The 16,167-nt window shown below is 41.8% G+C and overlaps 1 protein-coding gene across 2 annotated transcripts in view; it reads right to left on the bottom strand.

Annotated features, from left to right (window-relative positions):
• Positions 1-10,777: 10,777 nt before the first annotated feature.
• Positions 10,778-16,167, bottom strand: part of ELOVL4 (ELOVL fatty acid elongase 4) — a 35,745-nt gene continuing 30,355 nt past the window's right edge. For both annotated transcript variants that reach the window (XM_015859034.3, XM_015859035.3), the window contains exon 6: positions 10,778-15,531. In XM_015859034.3, the coding sequence (XP_015714520.1) occupies positions 15,256-15,531 (276 nt within the window). In that variant the 3' untranslated portion in view covers positions 10,778-15,255. The remainder of the gene's footprint in view (positions 15,532-16,167) is intronic.

Raw genomic sequence — 16,167 nt, 5'->3', positions numbered from 1 at the left:
TCTTATTTGGAACATTTTATAGCAAGACAAAGTGAACAGTCAATCCAGTCCCCACATCTACATGCTGTCATTGATTCCAAGGACAAAATCTCCTTCTCTAATAATCAAAGACGGGAGGAGAATGTGAACTCTCCAAGAACCTATGGTGGAGCTTATGAAAATGGAAATGGCCTGGGCCTTTGGATCTTGTACTTAAGGGAACATACTGAAAATACTAAAGAAACCTCCTTTTCTTTTGTCATGGCCCCAGAGCCCTGTAGGCTCTCAGACCTGTCTGCACCCCACCTCAAAGCACACCTTTCAGCACATATAGGCTACTTTTGTGCTACCTGTTCTATAGGTGAAAACCATGCAAAGCAGCCAGGGGTGTAAGTGGTGAAGGAAGGGCAAGTTCATCTAGTTGCTGTGTTAGAGAAGTGGGAATGTTGCATTATCACAAACTGAAAGGGGGTAAATTCCTTTCATCTGCAGTTACCCTTGAACATAACTTTCCTTTACCTGTGAACGTAACTATTTTATTCTTGATGTTTGAACCCAATCTGCAGGTGTATTTAAGGAGGGCATTTGTAAAGGGACATAACTTGGAACAAGCTAAACATGTAAAAAAAGTCTTTTTGGAGAAGCTACTTCTCTGTCACCATTTCTCTGTCACTGGGATCTTCACTGTCACCATTTTTGGTTTTCAAAGCTCACCTTAAGATCCACACTACATCTTCTAACATCTCCAATCCTCTAATGTGTTCTTCCAGTGGTGTATTCCTCAGTGGAGGCTCTGATATCGATATAGTTCCATCACTATATATATGCTTATGCATATGGGTAAAGCCATTTCACAGCAATTAATAATATCAATAAAAAATGAGAAGAGTTAAAATTTTCAGGAGTTTATCCCTTCCATTTGTGCATAAAACCATTAGATGGGTTCAATTACACACATTGTCTAGCATCTCTCATTGCTGTGGTCAGGACAGGTGGGGACACCCCATCCCATCATACCCTGTCCCATCACACACCATCACATGGAATCTCATCCCATCCCACCCCATCCTTTTGGTTCCTGTGGCCTTTCACTCTGAACCCAGAAGCCAGGGCCATGCCAGTGCTCTAGGATTGCAATAATAGGATTGCATCTTTGCTCATGTTGAGTTTTACTATGTCTAAATTTTCAGTGGTCTGCAAAGGCTACCAAAGCCTTTTGTCATGTAGCTCCACAGATTAAAAGGAAAGGGTTTGCTGGAGAGATTGTGGGACAAATACTTGTGGTGCTATCTCCCCCCTTTTTCTTTCTGTTTATTGACTGTATGTTAATCCCTTATGTACACCAAGGAGCTAACTCCTATCTAGGAGCAGGAATGAGCTTCAGGCAGAGTCTGTGTTATGTAGGTGATGCACAAGTGCCAGTGCCTCTCAGGACACCTGGTGCTATGAGATGGCTTGAGTGCTTATCATTTAAAGACAAAATTTCAAGAAGAATCAGGACCAAAAGGTACAAGAAAAAAAGCCATATCTAGTCTCAAGGTGGGAGGTTAGTGACCCAAAATATTTTCTCACCTCCTCACTACAGGACTGAAGCCTTTTCCTGAATAAAGAGGAATGTGCCCCCAAAGGCTGCCCAGGATCCCACAGCAGGCCCTAAAGTGACTCCTGAGTTCAAGGCGTTGGACTGAACAGGTTAACTGAGAAAAATCCCATTAGATCTTTAAAAACGGTACTGGTGAGCAGCCCTGTGCTGCGTAATAGAAAGAAAACCCAGAGCACAGCTCTGATAACCCTGTGATATTTTGAAGAAATCGTGCCCCCTGCTGATTTAATTAGATTTTTTTTTTTTTTTTGTAGCTTTGGCTCTAAACCTGGTGAGAACTTTCAAACATACTGATTAGTGTTCAAGGTCAATAACTCAGATGTCCCACTGGGTAGTAAAAATCTTCTCCTTCAACCCTGAAATAAGATGCTTATTATTGATTTTTTTTGAAGCAGAAGTCTAAAGACGAATGGCATATTTGTGCAGGGACAGCTTTTTCAAGACCATTTGTAGCATTTCACATGCTCTTTGTAGCATTTAATGAGGAAGTAAAAGCCTGGAATAACAATATGAACTGAAAATCCTGACTAGGGAAATCCTTCAGGTTTCCAAAGCCTCCTTGGATGTTGGTGCCTTAGCTGCGTGTTAAAATTGCTTCCTTTTCCAGCCCACCTACAAAGGACATTCATCTGCCCCCCATTTACAATGGTCACAAATGATTAGTAAAAATACATCACACACAAAACAGCTGATGAGGCAGTAGTTTATACCCCAATACTGACTGTCTCACTGGCCAGAAGTACGTATAAAAGCTCAGCAGTGTCAAGCTGGCTGTCACTGGGATACCCCCAAAGCTTCTCCTCTTGCAGGTCAGACAGCAGAAAGATGGAAAGCAAATAACAAATCCAGGTTTACGGTCCCACTGTGGGGACAGGCCCACCAAAAACCCGACAGGAACAGAAACATCCTGTTTCCACCCTGCAGTGTGGGGTTGTGGCACATGCTGGATTTCAGATGGCCCAGCGCTTGTTTTCAGCCTAAATCCTGCTGGTAGGCGCTGTGCTGTTCGCTGCTATTGTTCATGCGCCTGGCTGAGACATTTTCTTCAGCCCTCTCTTCTTGCAGTCGCTGTGTTGCAAACTGCCTTCACTGGAAGGTCGTTGAGTACCCTCTACTGGATGTTCTCGGAAAATAGCTCTCATAGGTCTCAGGAGACAGCGGCGGCTCTCGGAAAAGCTGTGTATTTCTAGTCAGGATACGCAGGGGATGGATTACAGTAAGCGCAGCGCATAGTAGGAGTTGCAAAGATAAGAGCTTCTGCTCTTTAGCGAAGTCAAATATGAAGGGCAAACAAGATGAAAAATCAATTCAGAGAGAAACTGCTTGGTTTATTTGAACCGCTGGATGTGGCAACACACAAGGGCAAAAATACCTGCGAGGCAAAATCAATTGCCAGCAGAATTCATTGCCAGGAGGAGCCTGGGCTGGCACTGGGCCCTGGCCTGTGGTCTTTGGGGACACACTGGGAACCACGGTGGGGAGAAATGGGAGGAGCAGGATGGATCCTCCTCACCTGTTACCAATTAGATTGATTAATCTCTTTTTGTAATCAACTGTTAATGCATCTATCCACTTATCTACATATTTATTAACGGATTTAATAATTAACGAGTGAAATTATTAATAAGTGGGGTTATTATTAATTTAATAATTAGCTACTAATGTATTGCTAATACATTAAACGCTTATTTTCCCATGTGTAAGTAGTGGGTCATGATCACTCCCAGCCACTCTTTCCTTTCCCCTCCTCAGGGAGAGAAGCTCTCATGTGAACACAAGGACCCCTTACAAGTTACTATCACAAGCAAAATGGACTTGACCTGGGGAAAAAAATTTGTTGCCAACAAAAATAGATTTGAGTAGTGAGAAACAAACATTAAGAGGGCAGCTCTCCTCCATTTCCTAGGCTCACCTTCACTCCTCCAGCTCTGACTACTCTACCTCCTCCCCTGAGGGGTACAGGGGGACAACAGCCCTGCCCCAGGGAGTTTGTCTCCAGACTGTGGTGGGGGTCTGCAGTGCTGGGAGTCCCTCATCCTCCCTGATTCCTTCTCCTCCTCTTCTGACCTTGGTGTTCTCTCCCTTGTTTCTGATTTCTACCTTCTCTGCCCATCCCATGTTTTCTGCTCTAACACGTCCCACAGAGGTGCCACCAGCTTGGCTGCTCTCTCAGCACTCTCATCACTTTGCTTTGGGTGGATGTCAGACTAAATGTCTTACAATTACTAGGCTCATCCTCATGCCCTTTTAACAGCGGCCTGATGTTAACACTTTAAGGCTTCGGGAATTTCCCTTGTACACCAGGATGTGCTCACAATGAAGATAAGTAGGCCAATTATCTGCAGGCAGATCTTCCAGCTCTTCTGAGTATGCAGCAAGACTTGGTATTTATGTGATACGTATTTTTAATATCTTCACTTATCATTTATCTAATATGTTACTTACAGCATTTCTCTCTGATTTTGAATAGAGCATCCTGCCCCTTTCTAAATGCATAACAGAGATACTGGGTTTTCTGTACCTCTCCTCCTCCACCTCCTTACAGTGGAGTTGCTGGTTTTCAGGGAGACTCATCTGCCCTTTACATGTCTCAGTTTTATATTCTCTGATCTGAGGGTTTCTAGTGCTTTGAAGTTTCTCCATTGACACATCTCAGTGCTACTGCCCAAAGGTTTAGCAAACACCACAATGGTTTTCCTCCTTAGAGCCTCTGATACAAGAGGCCTCAAGCTCCTCAGTGAAGTAGGCAGTGCTATCACTGCTGTTTTAAGGGTGGTCACCTAAGGTTCACTAATTCTGCACAATCATTGGCTGTATTTTGACCAAGACACCTACAAGACAGCATGGGACTGCAGGAAGACTTCCAACCAAGACTTTCAGCCAAGGCTGAAAGTGGTTTTCTAATTGACTGGCCCCTGCCAGACACATAGCCATGGCTTTTCTGACACGATCTGGGAGTATTTACCTAAAACATAAGATTTTTGTGTGGTTTCTCCAGAGAGCCTGTGGGTCTGAGTGGTGGGTAAGAGAGGACTTGGTGGATGAAAGAAGAATGCTTGCCTTTTTGCTCACTTAACAGTCTTTGGTGAGTTCCACATAGCAGGGATGCGCCAGCTTCAGCCATGGACAACAAATTCTGCTGCAAAGTTAGGCTGCAAAGTTACCACATTAGCCACAGGCACCCTGTGTCCAGGTCTTCAACATTCCCTCACTCTTTGGAAGAATCTTCAGTCTCTTTCCCGAAAAGCATTACCCTTTTTGTCATTTAACACAGATACCTCAAATCACTGATGTACTTTTCTTGTTAGCTTCATTCCACAGCTCTTTCCTCCATTTTTCTTTCTTTCCAGAAGTGACAACAACTCCGTTTGTGCTCCATTGCATCATCCCCCCCCTCCACATCTGCCCCGCATTTTTTTGCCTAACAGCATGTAATTAATCACCCAGGGTTTGTAATAAAACACGACGCCCATTTAATAGCCTGAGTCATTGATGGAGCAAGGCAGAACTAGAACATGAGAAGGATGGCAGAGCAGATAAGGCTCTTGCTGGCAGGCCCAGGGCAGGCCTGCACCAAGGGACCTGTGTGACACCAGGACTGGGTCTGGTGCTGTCCCACTGCTCAGTCGTGCTTGGGCAGCTCTTCTACAGACCAGTCAACCCCTTCCCCGTGGGAAGCAGGGGAGCAGAAGAGGCAGAGGGAGTGGAGAAGGGCCTGGAACAAAAAGGAACAAAGTGATGATGGTCTTTGGGGTTTGCTTCCAGCACTCAGCAAAATTCCTGTTTCACACTGCGGGAAATGATTGGGTTTCTTCACAAGGAGCAGAACCTGCTAATGGAGTAAAGGTGTGAGTCATGCAAGGAACAGGATCAAAGGGCAGAGCCAGCACTGCCCAAGTTCTTGCCAGTCTTGTTTCTGAGTATACCAACCACTTCATAAACTTTTTTTTTTTTTTTAATTAGAATAAAAATTAATGAAGAGCTAACACTAGCACAATTACCCACCCTGCCTTTTCTTGTTTAATGAACAATCTCCTTACTTTATGGTACTGCCAGGAGGGATAGCGCTGCCTTCTCCAAACTTGTTTGGTCCACTCATCCTTTCCTGTAACTGCTGGAAAACACACAGAGCTTCTGCTGTTACACAGCATGAAACATCTACAGATACAACGTAGGGCTCATCTTTTAGTCTGCCTTCCCATAAGGTAAAAAAGAAAAAAAGTACAAAAAGGCAAAAGATATATACAGGATGAAGCACCTGAGAGTAGTCTTTAACCAATGCAGAGAACCTCCTGAAATAGAAGCTGAAAGCATTTGTTTTTGGTGATATGTGGACACTGGAATAGACACTTCCTGAATACCCATCAGTTAACTCTTTTACTCCAAGGAGGTGGAGCTGCAGAAATGCCCAGCCTGTTGCCTCTGGAACATTAAAAACCTCCTCCTCAGTGAACTGCAGCAGTTGGGAAAGGCTCCAGGTTTTCCTAAGGAAACACCACAGTGAGATACACCTTCAAAGCTGGGTGTAACTCTGTCACCACTAAATCATGTCAGGCCCCATCCAGGGCAATCTGTTAATAGTTTACTGGTTGCATGAATCTTGCAATATTCGAGTGACACCCAGAACATATTTTGCAAGCGGACCCCAGTCTTCAGATGTTGGGATTTTCTCCTTCCCTATGTAACTGCCTGTAAAAGACATCCCATGCATGTTTTAATGTATTTGCTTATTTAAATGAACCAATGATTGGATATTGGGAAAAACTGCTTCTCAGAAAGAGTGGTGAGGCATTGGAACAGGTGTTCAAGAACCGCATAGAAGTGGCACTGAGGGATAAGGTCAGTGGTCACAGTAGGAATGGGCTGACAGTTGGACTTAACGATCTTAGAGGTCTTTTCCAACCTTAATGATTGTATGATTCTATCAAAACTAAAGTAAGCCTAAGGGTGAGACCAGCAGGGATTGTGCCATCATTTAAAAAGGGGTTGAGATCAAAGGTTTTTCTGATGGATAATCTTTTTACCTTCCACTGGACACAAAGGTACTGCTGGGCTTATATGGATTTGGGATACTTGATCAGTACAATAGAGAGTAACAGGTATCAGCTGGGGCTTTAAAACCCGAGATCCTGGCTTTCTTAAAATAAAATGGTGTAGGGAGCCTGCTTTGGCAGGGGGGTTGGACTCGATGATCTCTGGAGGTCCTTTCCAACCCCTACAATTCTGTAATTCTGTGAAAGAGCATTAGTAAGCTACAATGGAGACAGTTCTTAATTTGGCTGGTTCCACTGCTTAAGTCGTGGAGGGTGGAGAGAGAACAGCAAGTAACAAGCAATGGATTTTTATACTTAACTTATTCCTCAGTTCCGAAGGAAGTGATGATAAAGCTGTGCTGAATATAATGTTTTTTAAAAAAATATTATTTATTATCATCATTATTTATTTATTTACTTATTTTAATCAAGGATTTAGGACACAGAAAAGAGCAGTGTTTTGTCCAGAGCTCAGATGTGGAACACTCTGCTTATCCGGCCTAAACTGTTTTGCTGCATAACCCTTGTGTCCAGCACCAGGCCTACAGAGCTGTGCTCAGCAGAACAGGTCCTGCACAGCGCTCTGCTATGCTCCCTGCTAACAGAGAAGGTTTCCATTGGCTTAAGGTGCTGTGCTGCCAAATTTATTACACCAACACTTAAAGTGAGAGCACAGCCCTGAGTCATATTTCGTCCAAGCTGATGCATTATTTTCATCATCCTTGCTTTGTGCATCTGTCCATAACTCAGCCCTCCACAGGCAGCATGTATCAAGATGTGATGTGAAGAAAATACCAGCAATATTTTTGCCAGATTAAAATACTTACATAGGCCGCAGCTCAGTGTTAAAAATACCACTCAAAATGCCTTGCTAACAATTCCTTTCATTTAATGCATGTGCAAACTCCTGCCTGAACCCTTATCAGAAGTGTGTTTAATAAAATAAGAAACATATCATAGAATCACAGAATGGTTTGGGATGAAAGGGACTTTAAGTTCACCCAGTTCCAACACCATGCCATGGGCAGGGCTGCTTCCCACCAGCTCAGCTTCCAATGGCCCATCCATTCCTTGAGCACTTCCAGGGTTGGGGCACCTATAGCTCTCTGGGCAGCTGTGTCAGCACCTCACAGCCCTCTGAGAAAAGAACTTCCTCCTTATATCTAATATAAGTTTCTCCTAACTAAAAAGTTTAAAGCCATTCCCCTTTGTTCTATCTCTATTGGACCATGTAAAAAATTGGTCCTTCTCCTGCTTATAAGCTCCCTTCAAGTACTGGAAGGCTGAGATAAGGTCTTATCCAAATTAAACAAGTGTGGCTCCCTCAGCCTTTCCTCATAACAGAGGCGCTCAGTTTGAAGTCTCTAACAAAGTCACATTATAATGCAGGGTTCTCTCCATCTCCCACAGCCAGAAGCTTTGGTTAGCAGTGCACAACACATATTATCAGTAGCACAGAATATAAAACTGGAGTTCCTCCTTGGGGTTTATTATTATTATTTTGAGCAGGAGGAAATAATGAGAGCGGATCCCTCCAGAACACTGAAAATGTCTATATCTCAGTGTAACTAGAACATGCAGTGATGCTTTGAGAGCATTGTACATGAACGCACTGCTGCTGGGAGGCATTTCAGAGTCAGCTCAAGTAAGTAAGGGTAAGTCAGCTCAAACGCCCCAATGACAGCACACAGTGGGAAATCAGCTCCTGAACACACACAGCATCCTTGATCCAAGAAGATGCAGCCGCGCAGGAGCAGTGTAGGAGCACACATGACTTCAGGACACCTAATGGGGAACAAGAGAGCTACACAAAGCCTCACTCCCTGAGGGTGGGCAAAACTGGAACAAAATTCCTCCAAGGCCCAAAGACTTCTCCTGGCACTGCAGTGCTTGGCTCACTTACAACTACCACAAGATCCTGCTGTGAAGTCCACCCCACTTTGGAATAACTTCTTCAGTAAGGAAGTGTCTGACCTGAAGACACTTACAAAAAATGAAGTAGGCAAAAGGAGCCCTGCAAGTACTACTTGAGCAGTTACATTGCAGTTTCCATCTTCACTAAGCACCATGTTGCTGTAAGAAGCTACCTGGGAGCTCTGCAAAAGGCTATTGATCAGAGGCTCCAGAGTAACTATTATTTGCCTCAATTCCACTACAAGCAATTGTGGTTGGAGACTGCAGGCTCCCCTTCTGTTTGTTATAATGTAAGACAGAAAACATTTTTATAGTACTTCAGAATCAATTTATGCATTAATACATTACTCTGTACTTCGACAGCATCCATAAATAATAGATGTATGGCAGTAACAGCTAGACAACAGCTGTACATCAGTTGTTAAACTCCTGCAGAACCTGGAGGCCAGGGCAAGAACCAGAGAAGCCAGCACTGCACAGCCCCAGGCTTTGATCCACAAGAGTCAGTTTTGACACCAGTCTCATTTTCTCTCACTAATACACTCCAAAGGTAAGGACTGGCAGTGCACATCTTTGAGGCACTTAAAGAACCAAAGGTTGCCTTCCATTCAATAGACTGAAACCTGATCGATCGGTATTTAGCAGGCAGCAGTGGCTCCATACCAGATTATACAGTTCCCACACACTGAACCAAAAGTCAAATTGCTTTTTTTTCCCCTTCAAATATCCTCCTTATCTGTCAGGAACTGCTGTTTTAACACCATCCAGTCAGCATGCTCCAATCAGGCCCTGAACAATTGACACCACAGTAATGGATGCAGCCACAATCTTGCCCGTAGATACTCTTGGCAATCCTTTTGATAATCAATCCTAATGGGACATCACTGGCACATAAGGCAATCACTGGATGTGTGTATGTATGGGGCTACTTCAAAATCTTACGCATGACATGGCAGGGAAAGGCACCGGTCCATAGACAGCACTGCCTTCAGACATGCCTTCGAGAAAGTGCTTGATTTGCATGCAGGACTGTTGCGATTGCTCTGATGATGGGAGCTGAGCAAGCAAGCAGGTAATGCAACTCTCCCCTTGCCAAAATGTCCTCAAAGAAGCAAATCATGCTGTAAAAAAACCTAACGTGAACAACAAGAGGTCCAGTCTGTTCTTTTGAGTCATCTGATTTCTCCAACTTAATCACATATGTTTATATTAATTAGTAATAGGGAAGAAATACTATGGGAAAGATACCTGGATAGAGTGTTACTATCAGCATATGTTAATCACCCAGTGAACAAGTCCTGCTCTGTTCTCTGTGTGCACTTTCTGGGAGGATGCAAGCAGTGAGTTGAAGCAACAGTTGCAAATGATGTAAGAAATAATTGACCACACCACATTCTGCTATGATGGCAGACTTGATTCTCCACTACCTGGCACACAATGTCTACTTGCATTTTGGTGCCAGGAGTGCAACATGGGTGCAACTCAATATTATAAGCTTGCTTACAGAGATGTAGTTAGGGATGAGCTTGTGAAGGAACTTGTTGTACACAGAAACATGTACTTGTGAGTTATACCTCCTGTCAAAAGCGCTTGATACTCTGTGGGATGAGAGACCTGACACTAACACAACACAGCATCCAGCAGAAACCACATGGCTTTCTGCTGCACTCCCATGCAATTAATGCTTCTAAGACCAAAGAAATGATATCCTTAAACTGAGTGCAGTTTCACTTACCACCACTTTCTTCAGTCAGATGTAAGACTGACTGAGGCTTCATAGCAAGAACCATTATACTTATGTGTTCAGGCTTTGCACCCACCTTGCACCATGCTTATTGCCCCCCCTCCCCTCCTGCACGCCCAGAGCAGAAGCCCAGCACTGTGTGATGCTGGGAATAAAGGAGAGGTGCCTTCCATCCAACCTTCTGTTTCTCCCTGACTGGAAAGAACACATAGACCACAACTGAAGCTGATACATGTGCTGCACAGACAGAATACACGTGTAGGATAAGTGGACATCCTATTTTCAGCTAGTTCTGCCAAGGGACTGCAGAACCAGTACGCTATCATTTCAGGGTGATATCTAACAGTAGAGATCTTCAAACTTTAAATGAGAAGGGATGTAACAGAAAAATGTCTCTTGAACCTTTGGGCTACCTGACAGATGTCAGCAATGCAACGCTTTGAAATAACTCAAAGATGGGTCAGAACATTCTGTGGGATGCATAAAATCAAAGTCAAAACAGCATGAAAAAAAAGTAATGTTTATTTTTGTTGTTTACAAAAGCATTAACACCTTATGCAAAAGCAGCATCCAGACCCATAAATTTCCCTCATCCTCATGGGATATTGGCAGAAAGCAAGTATTTTTTTTTTCTGTTCTTTAGGGTTAAACACACTCTGGTGATATAAACAGGAGCCACCCTGATTTCCAGAGCTCTGACTGCTTACACTAGCAAAAGGGAGACCTGTCAGAGCACAACACACTGAATCGTCATGGTGGTGACCTGCTCCAAGTGCCAAATTGTCACAGCCTGAGCTGAGTGCTCGACTCCAGATTCTTCACGACCTCCCCATTTTCTTCAAGTGAAACAGACCTGATTTAAATACTGTTTACACATGATGACTGCTAACATGAAGCAAGGCTTTATTTTACCTACCATGAAAAATTATACTCAAGTTTTTAAAGGACAGTAAGTGTTCTCAAAAACATTTTTAAGGGCGAGCTCTTTGAGCACAACAGTTGCTTACTCCTTTCTTACCTGTCTCCCCAGCACCTGGATGTCAAATTATTACTCTAAAGAAATAAGATTAACCTGAAAAAACATTCAGTACTTTTATTTTGCCTTCATCTTTTCCTCTTGATTTGGAACAGTTAGTAGGTAATGGTCATATACTCAAATAGTCCATGCTTTTGAATCTATAGGTAAACATTTATTTATTAAGGGTTCTCTTAAAGTACGTGACTGCAATGACTTCAGAGACTTACCTGGAGCAGATTACTCACACTGCTTCCCACTACAAGTCAGCATCATTTCTCAGCTCCTCTGAGCTGAGGTTCCTCCCTTCAGAATCTATGGCTGCTACTTCAGTTTATTACGCTGGGAGAAACAGCTCTGGCTTGTCCAACGTCTAAAATGACTGACAAATGCTACCCATGTATACAAGACTGATATTGGATCTATAGATCAGTGAAAATTGCTTCTTTTCAGTGCTCGAGCCATAGGAACTATGCTATTAGTTCCTGCCAACCTCACGTCAAAGAAATATCATTTACTTCACACCCTGCTAAGAGCTCACGTATATGTACATAGATACACACACGTGTGCACACATACTATGTGTGTGTGTGAGTGTGTATGTGTACACACACAGAATTTGTTGTAGTTCTTTTACACTGAGCAAAGGGCTAAAAGAATCCAGCAACTGTCACTGCTAGAGGAGAAGTAAAATGGTATCACTTCTATGGCATCAAATAATTGTAAGGTTGGTCCAAGAGCTTTGGAATGGGTAGCAAATAATTATAATTTCAGTTTGAATCCTGTGTACAGCAGAAACATTTTTACAGGTACACATACTTCTGTGGCAAAATTCTGTGGAGCCTTGGGCTAAGTGATGACTTTAGCAGAACTGGCAGCATCTCACGTACGCAAATCTTGAGAAAGAGAAATCTGCATAGTCAGAAGTATTGCACTCATGGCCATGTCTACAGAAGTGCACACTTAGTAAGGCCGTTATATTCAAGACCAAAATGAGACTCAAGCCATGAATAATCAAATATATCATAAATAGATCTAAGAAAACAATATCGCAGGAGATGGGCTCAAAACAGCAGCACTCTAGAAACTCAGTGTGATTTTTTCCCCCATGGAACTGCTAATCTTTCAAGCTGGTTTTATTCACATGTCCAGACATGATGTGCGTCTATGCACACATTCTCCATAAGCACTGTCTCTCTTTCTCTCTCCTTTTCTTTTCTTTTTAATGGTATCAAATGACCCAGAATTTGAGGGCAGGATTCTACCCAAGTTCTGCCCATAAAGTTTGAGTTGTTGTGAACTTTGAGCAGTTTCCATGTGTGCTGAGGGGGAGACATGATTTGACTTTCAATTCTTTTAGGTATTTGCCAGCATGCAAGATATAATTCTTACTTTACAAAGTATAGTACAGGTTTGACTATATGTCCTTTGCTACAGCATTTCTTGGTACGCTCTTTTTGGAGCCAGATCACATTAAGCCTATCAGTTTATCCAATCTGGCTTACAGAAAGACAGAGTAAACAACCAATTTTAATGTAAGACAAGGAATGATACAGACTTACTGGTTAGCTGCCCACATCCCATGTCAAACAGAAAGAAGCTACTCTTTATCAAAGTGGAGTAAGCTGCCTGGAAATCACATTGGGGTTAGAGTACCCACACCAGCCATTAACCTGTAATGGTAGGTGTGCAGTAAATCTGCTGTACAACTTGCTTTGCAGTTATTTGCTCCATTAGCCATTCCAGAGCTAGCAGCCAGCCAACATTTTGGCTTGTTAAACAGTGGCATCTGTGCAAGAAAGAATAGAGCATGTTTGCTCTTCCTCATGCCATATTGCATAAATGCGTAAGAGTCATAGCAGTGAAAAAAAAAAAAAAAAAAAAAAAAGAAAGAAAGAAGAGAAAAGAAAGCAGCATTACAAAGGCTGGAGGAAGAACCATGAGATACAACAGATAGGAAAATGAATGGTCACATACATTACAGCTCAGCAGAGACATTCTCTCCAAATCCTCTATTCTGCCACAAAATCCACAGTCATGGATATTACTGATAAGCCACTTGGGCAGTTGCATGAACTCCAGCATTAGGAATTATTTCCCAGTAAAACAGGTCACAACCAGACCTTTTTTTTCCCCTACCACCCATTTTTTAGGCTTAAATAGTTTTCATTGAAGTGACAAGCTATGAACCCAAGACAGAAAAAATGTCCATATTGTGCAAAACAGGTCATAACAGGCAAATGGGTATTCGAGATGCATAAACTGTTACATGTGCCACGTGTTACTCTCTATACCTAGAGCTGCGTGTACTTTTTCCCCTCAGTAACGTCACCACTTCCTCCAGGTAAGTTCATCACTGACAACGAGTGTTTCTGGCCAGAGCTGGGAAAAGTGCATTTCAACAGCAACAATGCAGCTCTTGCAGCGATGAATAAAGACCCTGTGAGTTCAGATGTGCTTTCTAACTCCACTCGCATTTTATTCACTGTGTCCACAGCAACACAAAAATTCTGTCTAAATTTTCATTTTGTGTGGAAGGGAATTAACTTGTATTCCTGTTCACTTCACAAAAGGAGTGAAGTATTAATGCATCAAGTAAGACGAAAAGCTGACTAAAAGAGGCTTCTTTTAGATCTTGTAGTAGCAGGTATGACTAAAAACTGATTAGCAGAATCACTTTGTCAATCAGGTTGAGAAGAACCAAGAATATTTTGGGACCAGATTTACAGAAGGCCAACTCTGTCATTCACATTAAAATGGTGATCTGACTGCCAGCGATATTTTGCCCGCAAGTGCCTAGCAAATTGAGTATTGATGGGCATCAAACAGTAGCAGCATTTTCAGCATTGTGTTTGCTGTATTTAGAACTTTATAACTGAATTCTCTCTCCCCCAATAAAGTACCTGTCCTGTTGTTAGCATGACACGCTGTACTTCTAAGCAGATGTCAGTGTTGTTTTCTCTCCATCATAATGTTATCTTACAAATTCCAGTGTCAATCAGCACCACAGGTTTAATGCAGGTCACAGATAACAAAGCCACAGGCCTGTTTAAATTGCTTGCTTCACACAATGACTGTTTCATATTTATAAGTTCTTAAAATGTTTTCTTCTCTTAGCCACACTAAGAACATCACCCCAAAATTTAAGTTCAAAATTGATGTTTTGACCCAAAGTACCTGGAAATAAAATCTCTTTCACTCCCAAGGAAAAATTTCCTCCTAAATTATGTGAATGGATATTTATATTAGAGGACTCCGTATTTCAGAAATCAGTTATTTAATGCTCAATATTCTATTCAGCAGATGAAGAGGTAGGTATATTTCCACACAAGGAAAAAAAACAAAACAAAACAAAAACCAAAAACCAAAAACAAATAATAAAAAAAAAAGCCAAAAAAAAACCAAACCAAAATAAACCTGAAACAGACACTAAATTAAATCAAGTAATGTCTGAAAAAGTCAAACACTGTTTTGACAATACATGAACATGACGTTTCTGAAGATACTCTCCAAGGAGGACAAGAAAAGTTGCGCGTTCTGATTAGATAATACATTGTAATTTGAAATTTAATAAATTTCTGGAAAGAAAACACAAGTATCCAAACGCTACTTCCTTCCCCCCTCCCTTCCCCAAAGAAATGTGGGTGCCAACGAAGCTGGTTGCATCAGTGGTAGTTTTAACTTTTGGACTGCTAAACATGGAATTAACTGCGATTCTTCCTTACATTCACCAACACCAGCAGTCTACAAGTTTACACAGAGACCATATGCATGATAATTACATAATTACAATAGAAATTCAACTTTAAGTTTTGTTCTTAAAACAATCTTCATAAATAATGAAAATATCTGTGTTCTAGCTCTTCAGTAACCTAAGGTTAATTGGTACAGATAGTGTTTTTTTCTTCCTTTTATAAACCAAACTGTAGGTTCCTCACTGCCAACAATGGTTAAGGCCTGGATCAAGTTACTCTCCTTTTGCTTTTCCCTTTTTCTGCTTTTTTCCATTTTCCACCACTGGATTATTTTCTGCTTTGCTTACTCCATTTGCAACAGCACCGTTTGCTATTTTGCCATTCTTTACAGGTTCCTTGGGCAGCTTATATGTCCGATAATAGAAGTTACCAAACAAGAAAATGAAGGTGATAGCATAGAAAATGACACCCCAGTGCATCCATTTAGGGAAAGGACAATCAATATAAATAGACAAGGCTGTGTGGCCAATAGTCACATGGAACTGCACCTGAAAGACAGAAAGCACGTCATCAAAAAGGTTTGGATATATTTTGTAGTTCTGCACCCATACATGCTAATGTATTAACTCATGAAAACTGAATAACAGTAAAGCAGGGGGAAAACTATATACTTGGCTGTCATAACATGCAACCTACTAGCTCTGAAGTGGATTTGAGAACTCAAAACAAACAAGCAAACAAATAAATAAAAACATACAGAGACACATTCAGTTGTAATTAATAGATATTCCTTTAGATTTCTCTTTTAAACACAGGTGATTTTTTGGCACTCAGAATAGGATAATCATGTGCTTGGTAACTGACTGCTTGCAGATACGGGTGTTGAGGATGGTTGTTAATGTCATTCTAAGGTTGAACTGTGAAGCCATCTTTAGACCTTTTCCAGTCTCATAATGATCCTTACTATGCCATTAATTAATAAGTCATTGTTTGTTGAAATAAAAACCACTTAAAAATGCCCATGAGCAGTAATAAGTATTTAAGAAGACTTCTTTGCACAACAATGGTTGTATACTTCAGCAATTACTTTAACTGCTTAATTACGTTTAAGAACATAATAATTTCTAACTAATTTGAAATAAGACAGCTAAGAACTTTTGATAGGGACAGCACCTGTTCCAAAG

This window comes from Coturnix japonica, chromosome 3 (assembly GCF_054131305.1).
Source record: "Coturnix japonica strain WE chromosome 3, WE-NBRP24, whole genome shotgun sequence".
Lineage (NCBI taxonomy): Eukaryota > Metazoa > Chordata > Aves > Galliformes > Phasianidae > Coturnix > Coturnix japonica.
Note: the sequence above shows the minus strand (reverse complement) of the source record. Positions and strands in the feature narration are given on the sequence as shown.